This window comes from Panthera tigris, chromosome D1 (genome assembly GCF_018350195.1).
Source record: "Panthera tigris isolate Pti1 chromosome D1, P.tigris_Pti1_mat1.1, whole genome shotgun sequence".
In the NCBI taxonomy this organism is placed as follows: domain Eukaryota; kingdom Metazoa; phylum Chordata; class Mammalia; order Carnivora; family Felidae; genus Panthera; species Panthera tigris.
The window spans coordinates 30,552,080-30,568,212 of NC_056669.1; the positions used below are offsets into that span (position 1 = coordinate 30,552,080).

At 39.8% G+C, this 16,133-nt stretch overlaps 1 protein-coding gene across 1 annotated transcript in view; it reads left to right on the forward strand.

Annotated features, from left to right (window-relative positions):
• The window catches only part of JAM3 (junctional adhesion molecule 3), a 120,886-nt gene that overhangs the window by 96,499 nt on the left and 8,254 nt on the right, over positions 1 to 16,133 (forward strand). Inside the window, exons 4-5 of the mRNA XM_015537716.2 lie at positions 13,264 to 13,329; positions 13,847 to 13,960. Of these exons, the coding sequence (XP_015393202.2) occupies positions 13,264 to 13,329; positions 13,847 to 13,960 (180 nt within the window). The remainder of the gene's footprint in view (positions 1 to 13,263; positions 13,330 to 13,846; positions 13,961 to 16,133) is intronic.

The window sequence follows — 16,133 nt, forward strand, 5'->3', positions numbered from 1 at the left end:
AGGTCCAGCTCTCCTTTTTAGCAGAGTAGGGAACTGAACTATGAGAAGCAGCTTACCATCACATTTACTACAGGTCAGAACAGTGTTATTTGTGAGACTAATGGTCTAACTTGTCTGTCTGCTCTTCTTTCTCTGAGCACTGCTGATTGGCTTTTTATAGGTGAAAGTTTATATTCCGTATGACATCCGTTTGCCAGCCCACCCTTGTCTTCTCAGGAAAAGCGTGTATTTTCTTTGTAGATCAGTGTCCAGAGGAGTGGGATACTTGTAATTCTTGAGCCCAGTTGCTTAACCAGATTATACTGGAACTTAGAAATTGACACCACAGTCCTCCGGCTCTGTTCTGTGTGTGCTGTGTTCAGGCTCCCTAACCAAATGAGGCAAAGGCTTATGTCAAATGTGGTGACTCATATGTAGATGAATGGCCACAGTGTGCTCCATCCCTGCTATCATCTCTCTTTTGTTTTTCTGCTGAGCCCGTGCTGCAGTGCCCAGCAGGTTCATTTATATGCATGTCTCTGGCATCTGTTTCTGAGAGCAGAGAGGGAACCCCCTGACTGGGAAGGGCCTGTGCTCTTTATTTTAGGGCAGTCCCATGTTTCTGTTTTCTCAAGGCAGGATTCCCAGCTGGGTTACTTCTCTCCATGTAGTGCCTTGTTCCTCTGACTCTTACTTCAGGCAGTGTGGGCAGGGACACACAGATATGGGAGAAGGGGGCACTTAGCTGGGTTGGTCTAGGAACTGTGTAGGTGGAGATGGGTCAAGAAATCTGTGACAGAGCTAGGACAGCAGTCACAATTTCTTGTTCAGAACTTCTTATGTAGAATAGAAAACGTTTGCCAGAAACCACTATTTATGCCATGGGGTGTGTGTTTGGAAGCAGATCTGTCCCATGTTGTGACCTTTCTATATCTTGGTTTTGTCTCTTCCTCCTCAAGTCTTTCTGATTGTACCTAACTGTTGTGCCTTAAGGATATCAGTAACTTGCCGTGCCTCTGATAATGTTATATGGTTAGCATCAATATATTGGTGATAACCTGGCCCTCTTGCATTGTAGAATAGCATTGCCTTTGGACCATCTTAGAGCCATTTAGCATTTGGGAAATAAGTGTTTAGAAGAATTTTCCAATTTTTTTATTATCTCTTGCCACATTTCTTGTCAAGCACATACTCATATGAAACCAACCAAATGTTAATTTCTTTCATGTATTCCCTGGAGAAAAAAAGGAAGTGTAGACAATACAGTGTAATGGAAGGAGTATTCGACCTGGAGTCTGAGGACACAGCTTGAGTACCAGCTTCATCAGTTAGCTGTAGACTACAGGCAAGTCATAAATTCATTCATAAATTGGAAATGATACCACTTACATCAGTATTTTAGAGGGTGATCTAAGGAATAAGTTGGTGTCATTTTCACTTCCTTCCTCACCTCAGGAACTGTGACATCTCTGATGGCCTTGGTTTCAAGAATAAGAAATAATGCCATTGTGTAATAAGCCATTTCAAAGCTTGATGCCTCTGGAAATGCAGAATTAGCTTCATATTTTTCAAAAAAGTAAGCCCAGTGGAGAATGGAGTGACAACTGCTACTCCTAGAATAACATTAAAAGCATAGAGGAGATAAAAAGCAAGAGACAATGTGAGGCTGGGCCTGTACACCTGACCTTCCCATCATTACATGTGTCTTCTCAGAGCTCTTTATTCTCTCTGTCCTTGTGTCTGGTTTGACATAGGTGTTGTGCTGGGAGGTACTTTCAGGCAGAAAGCATTTATTGACTCTCACAGTGAACCAAGCAGTGGTATTTTTTCTTATTAAAATAAAATCAGAGCCTTTGGGAGTTGTTTATAGAAAAAAGAAAGGAAAAATGAGGTTTGCTTCTTAGATTTTAGCTTTGGCTTGACACTGGGCTGGTATATTTTCATAATTATTATGAGCTTGAGAACACACCAGCCTGAAGTCTTCTCCTTAATGTAGTTGGAAATGTCATATTGTGTGGTTTTATAATTCCTTTTTCTCTGCTCATCTGCGGAGAGCCCTCCAGGAGTGGATGCAAGTGTCTGCATTCTCAGAACTCCCCATTACCCAGATGGGATTAAATATCATTGGATTAGAAGACTAAGAGCTTTTGCCAGCTATGAATTCAAGCATATTTGGATGCTCAAAAATTTAGAATTTCTGGATTTGGTATAAAAGAAATTCTCATTTTTATGTTTTCATTTATTTTTCTTGTCTTGCCACTATTTAATGTTCTCTTTTTTAGTTCCTCTTGCCCTCCCTTCTTCTTTGTTTCTTTCCTTTTTCTTTTTTAGCCTACCTCTCCTTAACCTGCCTCAGACCTCATATTGAATTTTCTTGTGATTCTCATTTATATTATTCCACTCATGGTATTTGGGGTAAATATATTTCTGGTCTTAAGTGTAAAGCCATTCAATTTTAAACTTACTGTTCCTTCAGCTACTAGAAAGGCATTGATCTCTATATAGCAAATATAGCTATGATGTTAAAGATAATAATAATTAAATGTTTCTCCATCTTCAGTTATTAGTGAAAGAAGAATAAAAAGTTTCTAATAGTATTTTACAGTTGGGAAAAGTGAAGAGTACAGTCACACTTAAAGTCAGTAAGAGTATTAAAAGTAAGGCCCATAAAATTTTAAAAAATAGGGCCCAGATTTCTTGATAATACTTTACAGCTTTGGCATATAGAAGAGGTTTGAAAATGGAATTACAAGCACAAGACTGGTTATACCTCTATACTGGATTGGGTCACCTGGTTCTTCTGGGTTGAGAAAACATTTGTCAGTTCTACTTGAAGCATTTTGTCAGTTCTGAGAAAAATAGAACATTTATCAGTTTTACTTGAAGTTAAGTCCTAGGAAATCATGGAATCCAAAAATGCCACTTTCCCAATTTATAGTGAAAGCTACATTGTTAGGAGAAACACTAAAAGGCAAGAAGTGAGTCAGACAGGTCTGGGTTTGAATCCTGGCTCTTCAGCCAGCTGTGCTGTATACTCTGTAGGTTTCTGACATGTAGATTATCATATTGTATTGAAATTGTATCTCTCTCCAATTTTCAGTCAGTATATTTCCCAAAACTTCTTGCATCTCTGGTACGACTGTTGGGAATTGGAGGTGCAAAGATGAATAAGAATGGCTGAAATAACAAATAAAAAATGAAAAGAGCAGTAATGCTAGTTTGGTGTGACATCAGCAAGAGGTAGAATAGGAAACTCCAGGCTCCTATTCCCCCACAGAAACATTGAAAAAACCCACAAACAAGCAGTAGGTGAACCAACTTTGTAGGAGCTTTGGAAAAAGGTTGAAGGTTTATAGTAACCAAATAAATGCCCAGTTGAGGAAAAACAGTCTTCAAAATGATAGGAAAATTGTTTTTTTAAGTTTTTATTTATTTATTTTGAGAGAGAGAAACAGTGTGTATGCACACAGGGGAGGGGCAGAGAGAGAATTCCAAGCAGGCTCCACACTCTCAGTGGAGAGCCTGACACGGGGCTTGATTTCATGAACCATGAGATCATGACCTGAGTCAAAATCAAGAGTCGGGTGCTTAACCATCTGAGCCACTCACGTGCCCCTAAAATGGCAGGAAAATTTTATGACATTTTTACTCACCCTTTCCCCAAAACAGTCTCTCTCCTTCCCTGTCCCCTCTCCCTAAACTGGAGCAGGGAAAACCATATTTGCAGGTTATTGGGTATATTCATTTTAACTTTTCTGGGGATACCTGAAGGACTGACATGAGGTGCTTATCTTTGTTTCACATCACTTGGAATGCATATGGGAAAAGCAAGTAGCCATTGCTTGTAAAAGCTACAAGGGGACTATAAACCCACAATTGCTGGAAGAGATTCTGGGAAGAGATACACAATCTCTAGGCTCAGAAGAGAAGTTGTGATGAGACTAGGAAATTAGGACATTCAGAGCAGCAGCATAACATCTCAGGGTGATCCCTACACTCAGAGTAGCCTAGCTAAGAAAGGGGTGAAGGAGTGCCCCTGCACAGAGTGTCTGCAAAGATGTGGGAGAGAAGAATGTTCTCCTTTTTGTGTGTGTATGTATGTGTGTTTGTTTCAGTTCTTGGCATTGAGGAAATCTTTATCAGAACAGGAAATGTCTGTCAGAACATTAGCTGAAGAGAAGGTAAGGGAACCTCAGTGACCATGTTTAAAAAGGAATAGTGTTTAAGAAAAAAAAAAACTGGAGCTCTCAAAACAGATACTGTAGTCTTCAACAATAATTAAACACATGCATGCATACACACACAGACACACACACACGGACACACACACACACACACACACACACACACACAGAGCAAACCCTGGGGAAGGATAATCTGATTTCCTGAGTAATAGTTTGGTAATAGTCAAATGCCTAATTTTCAGCAAAACCTGCAAAGCATATAATGAGCAGGAAAGTGTGGTTCATTCAAAGAAACACAATGAATGAAAAGAAGCTGTCCTAGAGGAAGCCCAGACATTGGATTTAGTAGAAAAAGTCATTAAATAATTTATCTTATCTATGTTCAGAAAGCTAAGGGAAAACCTAGAAAGGAATTCAGGAGAACATTATATGATCAACAAAGTATTGACAGAGAGAAATTATAAAAGGAATAAAAAATTCTGGAGCTGAAAAGTACAGTAACTGAAATGAAAAATTCACTAGAGAGGACAAATAGCATATTTGAATAGGTAAAAGAAAGAATCAGTGAACCAGAAGGTAGGACAATATAAATTATGAAATCTGGGGGGCGGAAAGTAAAATAATGAAAAAGAATGAACATAGCCTGTATTAGTTAGCTAGGTTGCTGTCACAGAATGCCACAGACTGAATGACTTAAATAACAAGGATCTATTTTTGTCATAGTTCTGGAGAGTAGAAGTCCAAGATCAAGGTGTCAGCAGGTTTGGTTCCTTCTGAGGCTTCTCCTTGGTGTGCAGATGGCCACCATCTTGCTGTGTCCTCACGTGGTCTTTCCTCTGTGCACACACATCATTCTATGTATCCTGATTTTCTATTTATTTAAGACACTAGTCAGATTGGATTTGGACTCCTAGTAGCCTCAGTTTAACTTCTCATCTTTTTAAGGGCTCTGTCTCCACATCTAGTCATATTCCAAGGTACTGGGGGCTGCGGCTTCAAAATATGAATCTTGGGGTGTGTTGGGGGGTGGGGGACACACACTTCAGCCCATAACAGAGCCGAAGGGACTTGTGGGACACTGTCAAGCTAACCAACATGTGCTTTATGGGAGTCTCAGAAGAAGAGAGATGATAAAAAGGGGCAGAATGATTATTTGAAAAATTAGTGGCTGAAAACTTCCCCATTTTGATGAAAGGCATGAATCTACAAATCCATGAAGATCAATGAACTCCAAGTAGGGTAAGCTCAAGGGGACTCATCTTGAGACATATTGTAATCAAACTGTCAAAAGCCAGAGACAAAAAGAGAATCTTAAAAGCAGCAAGAGAGAAGTGAATTATCACTAGGGAGACCATTAATAAAGTTATCAGCTGATGTCTCATTAGAAGTGTTGGAGGCCAGAAGACAGTGGGATGGCGTAATATTTAATGTGCTGATAGAAAAAAGAAAACATGCAAACTGAAATTTTTATATCTGGCAAAACTGACCTTCATAAATGAGGGAGAAATTAAGACATTTTCAGAAAAACAAAAGCTGTGGGAGGGAGTTCATTACCTGCTCTACATAAAAATGTTAAAGGAAATCCTTCAGATTGAAACAAAAGAACTCTAGACAGTAACTCAAAGCCATATGAAGATATAAAGATCTCTGGTAGAGATAATTACACAAATATAAAAGCTAGTCTTTGGAGAGTGTTATACTAAGTGAAATCAGTCATACAGAGAAAGACAGATACCATATGTTTTCACTCTTATGTAGATCCTGAGAAACTTAACAGAAGACCATGGGGGAGGGGAAGGAAAAAAAAAAGAGAGAGGGAGCCAAACCATAAGAGACTCTTAAAAACTGAGAATAAACTGAGGGTTGATGGGGAGTGGGAGGGAGGGGAGGGTGGGTGATGGGCATTGAGGAGGGCATCTGTTGAGAGGAGCACTGGGTGTTGTATGGAAACCAATTTGACAATAAATTTCATATTAAAAAACTAGTATTACCATAATTTTGGTTTGTCAGTGCACTTTTTATTTTCTACAGAATTTAAAAGATAAATGCATAAAAGTGATTACAAATATATGTTATATATAAGGCACACAGCATGTAAAGATGTGATTTGTGTCATTAATAATATAAAGGAAAGGACAGAATAGAGTTTTTGTGTATAATTGAAATTAGGTTGGTATCAACTCAAATTTGTTATAATTTTAGAATGTTACGATAAACCTTATGATAACTACAAAGAAGATATCTACAGAGTTTACACTAAAGAAAATGAGAAGGCAGTCAAAATGTGTCACTCCCCAGAAAACACTAAAGAAAACAGTAATGGAGAAAATGAGAGGCAAAAAATGATACATACAGAAAGCAAGTAGCAAAATAGAAATAAGTTCATTATTACTTTAAATGTAAGTGGATTAAGGGGCTCCTGGGTGGCTCAGTCGGCTGAGCCTCCGAATTCGGCTCAGGTCATGATCTCACAGTCTGTGAGTTCGAGCCCTGGATCGGGCTCTGTGCTGACAGCTCAGAGCCTGGAGCCTGCTTCGGATTCTGTGTCTCCCTCTCTCTCTGACCCTCCCTTGTTCATGCTGTCTCTCTCTGTCTCAAAAATAAATAAACATTAAAAAAATTTTTTTAAATGTAAGTGGATTAAACTCTCTATCAAAGGCATAGATTGGCAGAAAGGCTAAATAAGTGATCTAGCTACATGCTGTGTATAAGACATTCACTTTAGATCTAAACACAAATGGGCTAAAAGGATGGGAAAAGATATTCTGTGCAAATAGTAACCAAAAGATAAAATAGAATTTAAGTCAAAAACTGTTACGAGAGACAAAGAATGCCAGTTTATATTGGTAAAAAGATGAGTTGATCAAGAAGATATAATAATTACAAATGTGTACATCAGACGTCTGAGCCTCATAATATATGAAGCAAAAATTGACAGGATTGAGGGAGAAATATTTTTACAATAATAATTGGAAATTTCAGTGTCCACTTTCAGTAATGGATAGACAAGATAGAAGATCAATAAGGAAATTTAGGACTTGAACAACGTTATGAACCAATGGGACCTAATGGACATATACAGAGCACTGCACTCAATAACAGCAGAATACACATTTGTCACAAGTACACGTGGAATATTCTCTAGGATTGACCATATGTTAAGCCAAAAAAGTATTAATTAAAAAAAAACATATGAAGTATCTTTTCTAATCACAATGGAATGAAACTAGAAAGAAGTAACTGAAAGAAACTAGGAAATTCACAAATACATGGAAATTAACACACCTTAACCAGTGGATCAAAGAAGTTACAAAGCAAACCTTGAGATAAATGAAAACATACCCAAATTTATGGGATTCAGAGAAAGAAGTACTAAAGGCTAGAATACTTCAGATTTCGAAAAATAAAGGTATAAAATCAATAACAATGTTACACCTTAAGGAACTGGGAAAAGGAGAATAAACTAAACCCCAAACTAGCAGAACATAGGAAATTATAAAGATTAGAGCAGAAATTAATAAAAAAGAAAATTAGAAAAACAATAGAAAATAAATGAAAATAAAAGTATCTTCTTTGAAGAGCTAAACAGAATTGGCAAAGTTTAATTAGATTGACTAAGGAAAAAAGAAGGTTTGAATTACTAAAATCAGAAAGGAAAGTAGGGGGAGTGCAACAGTTTGTCAGTTTCTTAAAAAAACTGACCATGCAGCAACATACAGTGGAGCACTTGTACTCTTGGGTATTTATTCCAGAGAAAAGGAAACGTGTTTATAGAAAAAGCTGTATACATATATTCACAGTAGTTTTATTTGCAATAGCCCCAAAGTGGAAACCACCTAGGTATCTTATAACAGATGAGTGGTTAAACAGTGGTATTTAGTATTCCATACCATGGAATACTACTGAGCAATGGAAAGAAATGAACTATCATTGTACCCAGGTTGGATTCAAAAGGGCATTATGCTGAATGAAAAAAAGTCAATCTCAAAAGATCATCTATGATATATTTCCATTTATATATATTATATATCTCTAAATGACAGAATTATGGAGATAGAACCAGATTAGTGGTTGCTAGGGGTAACAGATGGTGTTGGGAATAGATGTGATCAAAAAGGGTAGCATGAGGGAGATCTTTGTGATGATGGAATAGTGCTGTATCTTAATTGCAGTGGTGTTTATAGGAATCTTCACATGTGATAAAGTGACATAGAACCATACACATTTATTCTACACATGTCAGTTTTTGGTTTTGATATTGTGGGGAATTATGTAAGATATGACCAATGGGAAAATGTGGGTAAAAGTTATACTGAATTTTAATGACCACATACTGAAACCATAATATATTTGAGACTTACCATACCTGCCTCTAGAAGAGAGTCTTAAATTTGGTTAAGAGGTTTTGAATAGAAACAGACTACACCTATCTTAGATCCTTTCTAAGTCCAAGATTCAATAATATGTTTCTAGGCAGGATGAAGAAGAGAGTGCCCACATTATAGCTCTGTGAGAAAATGGAATTCAACTAAATGATGCTTTGGAAAGCTCAAGTCAAGGAAATACAATATAGAATACAAAAAATGCACTTTGATTTATTCAGCAAACACTTTTCAGTTACCTACTAAATATCATTCAGTCATGGAATTGAAGATATAAAGATGAAGAAACATGATACTTGTTCTTTTAAAATTTTTTTAATGTTTATTTTATTTTTAAGAGAGAGAGAGTGTAAGCAGGGGAGGGGTAGAGAGAGGGAGACAGAATCTGAAGCAGGCTCCAGGCTCTGAGCTGTCAGCACAGAGCCCGACGCAGGGCTCGAACTCACAAACTATGAGATCATGACCTGAGCCAAAGTCGGATGCTTAACCGACTGAGCCACCCAGGCACCCCTGAAACTTGTTCTTTAAACTAGAGTGTGAGCTCCATGAGAACATAGATTTTTATTTGCTTTATTCATGTAATCATGGGTAATGTTTAGGCCAGGATCTGGCACACAATAGGTGCTAAGTAAAAATTGCTGAATCAGTGGATTATCCTAAAAAGCTTAGAGTCTGATAGACAAGCCAAGATAGGTAAGAAAATAAATAGGGACAACATGTGATAGATGCTATCACAGACTTTCCTCCTTTTTCTCCTTTCAAAAAACCCTTTGTTCAGTCTTAAGTAATGCAATCACTGTGTGGGTATTCTGCTAGTACTGGAGTTAGGTATGTGCAAAATTAAACTTCAGGGCTGGCTTCCAGACCCCATTTCTACTGGTTCTGTCAGAGTCTTACCCTCAGGTGGGGATAGTGTTCCAGCTGAGTCACTGTGATACCTTCAAGAGTTGGGTTTGTTCCAGCCCTCACAGCACTGTTCTTTTACACACGGTATTGCTATACAGTTAGCCCTTGAAGAACAAGGGGCTAAGAGGTGCCCCGCCCCTGCAGTTGAAAATCCTAGAACTTTTGACTCCACCAAAACTTAACTATTAATAGCCTACTGTTGACAGAAGCCTTACCTATAACATACACAGTCGTTTAACACAAATTTTGTTATGTTGATTGTATTATATGCTGTATTATTACAATAAAGTAAGCTGGAGAAAAGAAAATGTTAAAACCATAAGATAAAGTACACTTACAGTACTGTATGTGTATTTATTATTTTTTTTTAATTTTTTTTTAACGTTTATTTATTTTTGAGACAGAGAGAGACAGAGCATGAACGGGGGAGGGCCAGAGAGAGAGGGAGACACAGAATCTGAAGCAGGCTCCAGGCTCTGAGCTGTCAGCACAGAGCCCGACGCGGGGCTCGAACTCACGGACCGTGAGATCATGACCTGAGCCGAAGTCGGACGCTTAACCGACTGAGCCACCCAGGCGCCCCATGTATGTGTATTTAAAACATCTTCCATAAGTGGGCTGGCAGGGGCTGGGACAGAGGGTGGCAGCAGTGAGCCTGGCTCTGGGGTGACACTGTTCCTTAGCTTGGTGGTCTCTGCTCAGCATTGGCAGCGGCTGGGCAGCCCACAGGCACTGGGAGTGTCCTGGAGGTGCCATATAGCTGCCCCAGCTGCCTGGAGTATATGGCTGGCTATAGCTAGCAGCAGCTGTGGCCTCTGGGAGGCTGCCAGGATGCATCAGTGCTGGGCCAGGAGGGACCAGCGGCAGCTCCAGTGCAGCCCAGAGCCCTCTGGGCATGTTCTTCCGCTCCAGCCCAGTTCCTCCTGCCTGCCAGCCCTGGGCGTTCCACTGGACCACCCTGTTGGCACATGGGGTGACCTGCAGCCCTATCTAGTACCAGGGGTCCGGGGCTGCAGATGGCCTCTGTGGGCATCCCTGCCTGGGTTCTCAGAGGGCAGCAGGTGCAACTTCTGTGCCAGTCTCTTCGATTCTTCTGTGGAGACTAGGGTGGGCAGTTGTCAATAAATCCTATGTGGCTTTTGCTGTCCACTCTTACAAACCCACCTAAAAATGGATCTGTGCGGTTCAAACCCATGTTGTTCAAGGGTCATCTGTATTTTAAAGTAGGGATCTGGGTTAGTGAGGATGGGTAAATGAGGCGGTATAGAATACTTGTAAATTTAAGACTTGTTTAAGAATGGAAGGAGAATTTTGAGGGAGGACTCTCAGCGGGACCACCTCACACCCTGGGCCCAGCTGTCGTGAATCATCACTTGGGCTAGAACTTCACTTGCTTGTAGCGGTCCTCTGTTGTTGAATTTTCTTGGGACATCCAGGACTGGCACAAGCAGCTGTCTGTGAAAACTTACCCAGGGTCGTTGGGCAGTAGAGGGTCAGACCAAGCCTTTATTAAGGAGTATAGAGCACTCACTTCTTTGCTGCAGAGTAGAGGGATTAAAGAGGTGATTATTTCCATTATCTGGGGCATGTTCCTTTAGCTTCTTTTAGGTGATAAGAAACAAATTGGCTTATTTCAGTCTAGAGGCTTATTGTAAAGAATGTGTCTCAGTTGGCCTTCATGAAAATTTGACATTGTTGCAGACACTAGAGTAACTTCAGTGGTACCTCTTTGTCTTCCAGTTCATTTGTTACCAACTGTAGTGTTTCCACCATTTTGATAGCTAATCTTTCACTCTACTTCCACTCAGTTTCTTGGGTGACTATGCACTCTCTAATTCATTCTTAATTTCTCTCAGCAGGAAAGGGTCAAGTTGGGTTGTCCAATTATTTATTATCCAGTTGGACAAAGCTCTCATGAGTTACCTCAAAGGCTCCTTAGATAGCCTCTCAGTTGGAAGCTGATTACTTGTCATAGTTCTTTGTAACCAGGGTCTTATTTTCTCATCATCTAAACTATGGTGATCATACTGAAAGAACTGTCTATGGTCATTTCCTTAGAAGGAACATGTGTGTCCTTGGTAGATATTCAGAGCATCATTTATTACTCTTTATCAGTGGGTCACTGGGAGTTTTCAGACTAAAGGAGATGTAGAAATTGCTGCAGATACACAGGGTATATTTCTGGTTTCCAAAAGGAATAGCCCGTGGCTAACCAAAACAAAATCAAATTATCTTTACTTGTCCTGGTTCAACAACCTTTTATAGAAATCATTGTTTTAGATACTAATAGCAACTCAGGTGTACATATTATATTTCTGATTTTTATCCCTTTTAGTTTTTTTTTAATGGCTTTTGCTATAACTAATGAAGTCTTACTAAATAAGAAAGGATCAAATGTATACTTGGAACTATGCATGAAACTGAACCATTAAATATGATTAAAAATGGGAAAAGAATAGACTGTTGTGACCTTCATCCCACCTAATGATTCAAGGTGTTAGAAAAAAAGCAGCTTAGAGTACACATCTTTGCACATTTTCTTTATCTGGGATAGTAAGTAAGCTAAGAACCAGAGACCTTAATGAGGATTTTTTTTTTAAAAGATTTTATTTTTAAGTAATCTCTACACTCAACATGGGGTTTTGAACTTACAACCCCAAGATCAAGAGTTGCATGTTCCACCGACTGAGCCGGCTAGGCACCCCATTAATGAGGGTTTTATATATGAAGGCCTTCTTTGGGGAATGCATATTTTTCTAGAGGCCAGGTAGCTGAAGAATGACATTTTGTGAGTGGTCAGTCTACTACTTGATCTTCTCCAAGAAAATTAGTAAGACATTTTGAGACCACAATAAACTAGTTTTTTAAAAAAAAAAATTTTTTTTAACGTTTATTTATTTTTGAGACAGAGACAGAGCATGAATGGGGGAAGGACAGAGAGAGAGGGAGACACAGAATCGGAAGCAGGCTCCAGGCTCTGAGCCATCAGCCCAGAGCCCGACCCGGGGCTCGAACTCACGGACCACGAGATCGTGACCTGAGCTGATGTCGGACGTTTAACTGACTGAGCCACCCAGGCGCCCCACAATAAACTAATTTTAATGTTTGTTGAAACACATAGAGAGTCAAAGCTAGTTTGAAAGGGATTACCACGCAGTTGGTATATCCTGATTTCATCAGTGGCTTCATTCAACTTAGCTTCATGAAAATTACTTTATTATTTTTCTCATTTTACTAAAAACTAGTGAAAACTTTTTAATGGATGGGAATCACTGGGTTGCATGGTTAATATTGCACGGTGGTCTCTTAGCTGGTTGGGCCATACCAGAGAGTGTCGTGCCATCCTGAAGGGGAGAGCACCTGGCCGTGAGTCTGTGCCATATCAAATCCACCAAGAGTGCTGTTGCCGGGTAGGAAGCCTTAGAGGGGAGGAGAGTTGCAGGAGGCAGGAGTGACAAGAAGACCCGGGTGGGTCTGGATGAAGGATGTTGACAGGATTAATAATGACTCTGAGCAAAAAGAAAATTCTTAAAGGAAGAGTCTTTAAAGCCCCAAGGCCATTTTGTTCTGGAACTAAGAAAGAAAATGAATTCTTAGGACTCTTCTCTCAGTTCATTCCAGTGAGGTCAGACTGAGAAAGAAAGCAACTTGCTCTATCTAAGAGATTTTGTTTTGGAATATAATATTTTTCTATCCTCTGTGGTAAGTGATTGTAGCCTATTTAGAAGGGAAAAATCTGAGCTCAGTTGGAGAGTTCTCTGCTATTTTAGAGTTATGTCGTCTCTGATTTTACTTTATTTTTTTTCCTTCAGGTTGCTTGATTGGGGCTGTGAATCTCAAATCCAGCAACCGAACCCCAGTGGTACAAGAATTTGAAAGTAAGTACAAGGGAGAGACCACTAGGAGAATAGGCGCCATCTAACGGACACTTGGTAGTCTTACAACCAACTGAGGACAAACACACACACTGTAGTGCCAGAGATGTTCAGGTGGGTGGCCCCTTGGCAGTGCATTTGGTGTACAGGTGGGTCAGTACAACACTGCTTCAGCAGGCCAACAGGGAACTCTGCAGCTTTTACATGGGCTAAAATCCGATTTCTGCTCTGGCTTTATACGTATACCACAAAGAATTTTCATGTATATAAGCAGAGTATTAAGGGGGAATGTGTATTCTATTTAGTAAAAGTCCTTGCTAATCATATGTATTATTTTTCTGGCTAAAATTTATCTTTTGTTAAGGTCACTTGGATCCTGGAGATAGGTAGATTTGTAACCTGCATGAAAGACATCTCTAAAATTTGTGATAACTTGCAGGGTCTGGGTACACAAATGATTGTAAAATTGTTTCACATCCTCTGAGAGTTCTTTTCTTCTTCTTCTTCTTCTGCTCATTAGGTGTGGAACTCTCTTGTATCATTACGGATTCACAGACAAATGACCCCAGGATTGAATGGAAGAAAATTCAAGATGACCGAACTGCATATGTGTTTTTTGACAACAGAATCCAGGGTATGGCCCTCTAATCCCTTCCTTTGTCCACAAGGTCCAGGCATGTACTTGTGGCCAGAGACTTTCCTCTGACTGGTCCTGCATCTGTAGCAAGGATTGGTTTCTTTTTTTGTTTGTTTCACTTATAGAAAACTCAAACGTAAAAAAGTAATGAGAATAGTGTATTGAACCTCCCCATCCCTGTCATCCAGCTTTAACAAGTATCACCTCTTTAGTGAGGATTTAAGTCTGTCTGCCCATCCTGTTGGAGTATCAGAGTGAACATTTTGTTAGGCCATCCTCTTATCACAGTCCATGACATTTGTGATACAAGCTGCATGAGTTAATCAGAAAGATCACGTGGAGCAGCAGGGAGACAAGTATTTACTGAGCACCTACTATGTGCCACACTTCCCATGTTGAGAAAGCGTTTGCTAGAACAGAGGTCAGCATAGGGTGTTCTCGGGTTGCATGAAGTAGGGGCAGGGTGGGTGGTGGGGAAGGCTTCCCAGAAGTGACATCTAGACAAGGTGATGAAGCTGGGTAACCAGTGAGGGGCTGGTGAAGAGGGGTGGATAAAGGTGTTGGGCAAGAAAGAGTGTTGTATATAAAGATGTGGAAGCAAAAAGCAGCTTGGCTCAGGGAAACTGCAAGTTCTCCACCATAGCTGGGACTTAGGGAGGGGAGAGAGGAGGGATTCTCCACAGCTGGGAAGGCATGCCAGGGCCAGGCAAGAATGAGGGTCCATAAAGATTTTTAGGAGGAAAGTGTCATGATTTCATTTACACTTCAGGAAGACTGACTTGCCTGCCTTGTAGAGAAGAGATTGGAGAGGGAAACTCAGAGCAGAAGTGCTAATTCTGAATTTTTTGCATATTGCAGAAGGGAGTTGCTAATGGCCTGAGCTAAGGTCAAGGCAGTGTAGAGAGAGATGAGGAGGGGTTGCTAAGGGCTGGCTGTGGCAAGGGAGGGAGAATGAGGAATTACAGATGAATACCATGGGACCTTCCCTTCACTCTGACAGGAGGGACATGGTAGACATGAGGGACAAATGCAGCAACTTCTAAAGGCTGGCTTCGGAGTTGTCAGAGAACCTGCTAGTTGAGGCTTCAGAGGAGAATGGAGATTTTGTGGAAACAGCCTAATCTCAGTCTTCCTGCTTTGGGTCCCCAATATCATCAGGAGTGATAGGCTTTTAAATATCATTTTTTCCCTCACCAGTGTCTCCCCCACCTCTTAATTTTGAAGAGATGGAAATATTTTTCCCAGAAAACAAGTCCATTTTCTCTGGCAACTTAGGCTGCTGCTGATAAACCCTGTACACGCACTGGTGATCATCAGAAAAACCAAGTAGGAATTTTCTTAAAGCACTTCTGTTTCTGGGAATTAAACACTCTTAGCCAGAGGGAGGGGGGAAGGTATTTACACACAAAATATGAAGGCTGGAGGAAAACTTGAATCTGCTTGGTCTCTCCTCTTGCCTCAGTTCAGGTCTGTGCTAAAAACATCCTGATAGATCTTTAAAAATTTTATTATTGAAGTATGGGTGAAATACAGTGTTCTATTAGGTTCAAATATACAGCCTAGTGATTAGACAAATCTGTACCTGACTCAGGCTCACTGCAAAAAGTGTAGTCGCTGTACATGACTACAATATCACTGATGATATTCCCTATGTTGTACTTTTTATCTCTGTGACTTACTTATTTTATAACTGGAATTTTGTGCCTCTTAATTCCCTTCACCTCACCCTCTTCCCCTCCAGCAACCACCAGTTTGTTCTCTGTATTTATTAATCTGTTTGTTTTTTTTCTATTGTTTTGTTTTTTAGATTCCACATGTAAGTGAAATCATATGGTACTTGTCTTTCTCTGTCTGACCTCACTTCACTTAGCATAATACCCTGTAGGCCCATCCATGTTGTCACAAATGGCAAAATCTCATTCTTTTTTATGGTTGAATAATATTCTCAATAATACACACACACACACACACACACACACACACACACACACCCATATCTTTGATAGATTTTTATTTACTAATTTCTTAAATTGTTGAAATTCTAATCCTCTACTGAGGGCTGCTGAATAACAAACCTTCCTATAAGAAAATACCTTTGGAATGTTCATCCTTTGCAATAAGCATTTTGCTGTTTTTATTATATTATGGTAAATCCTTCCTGTTCTTGCCA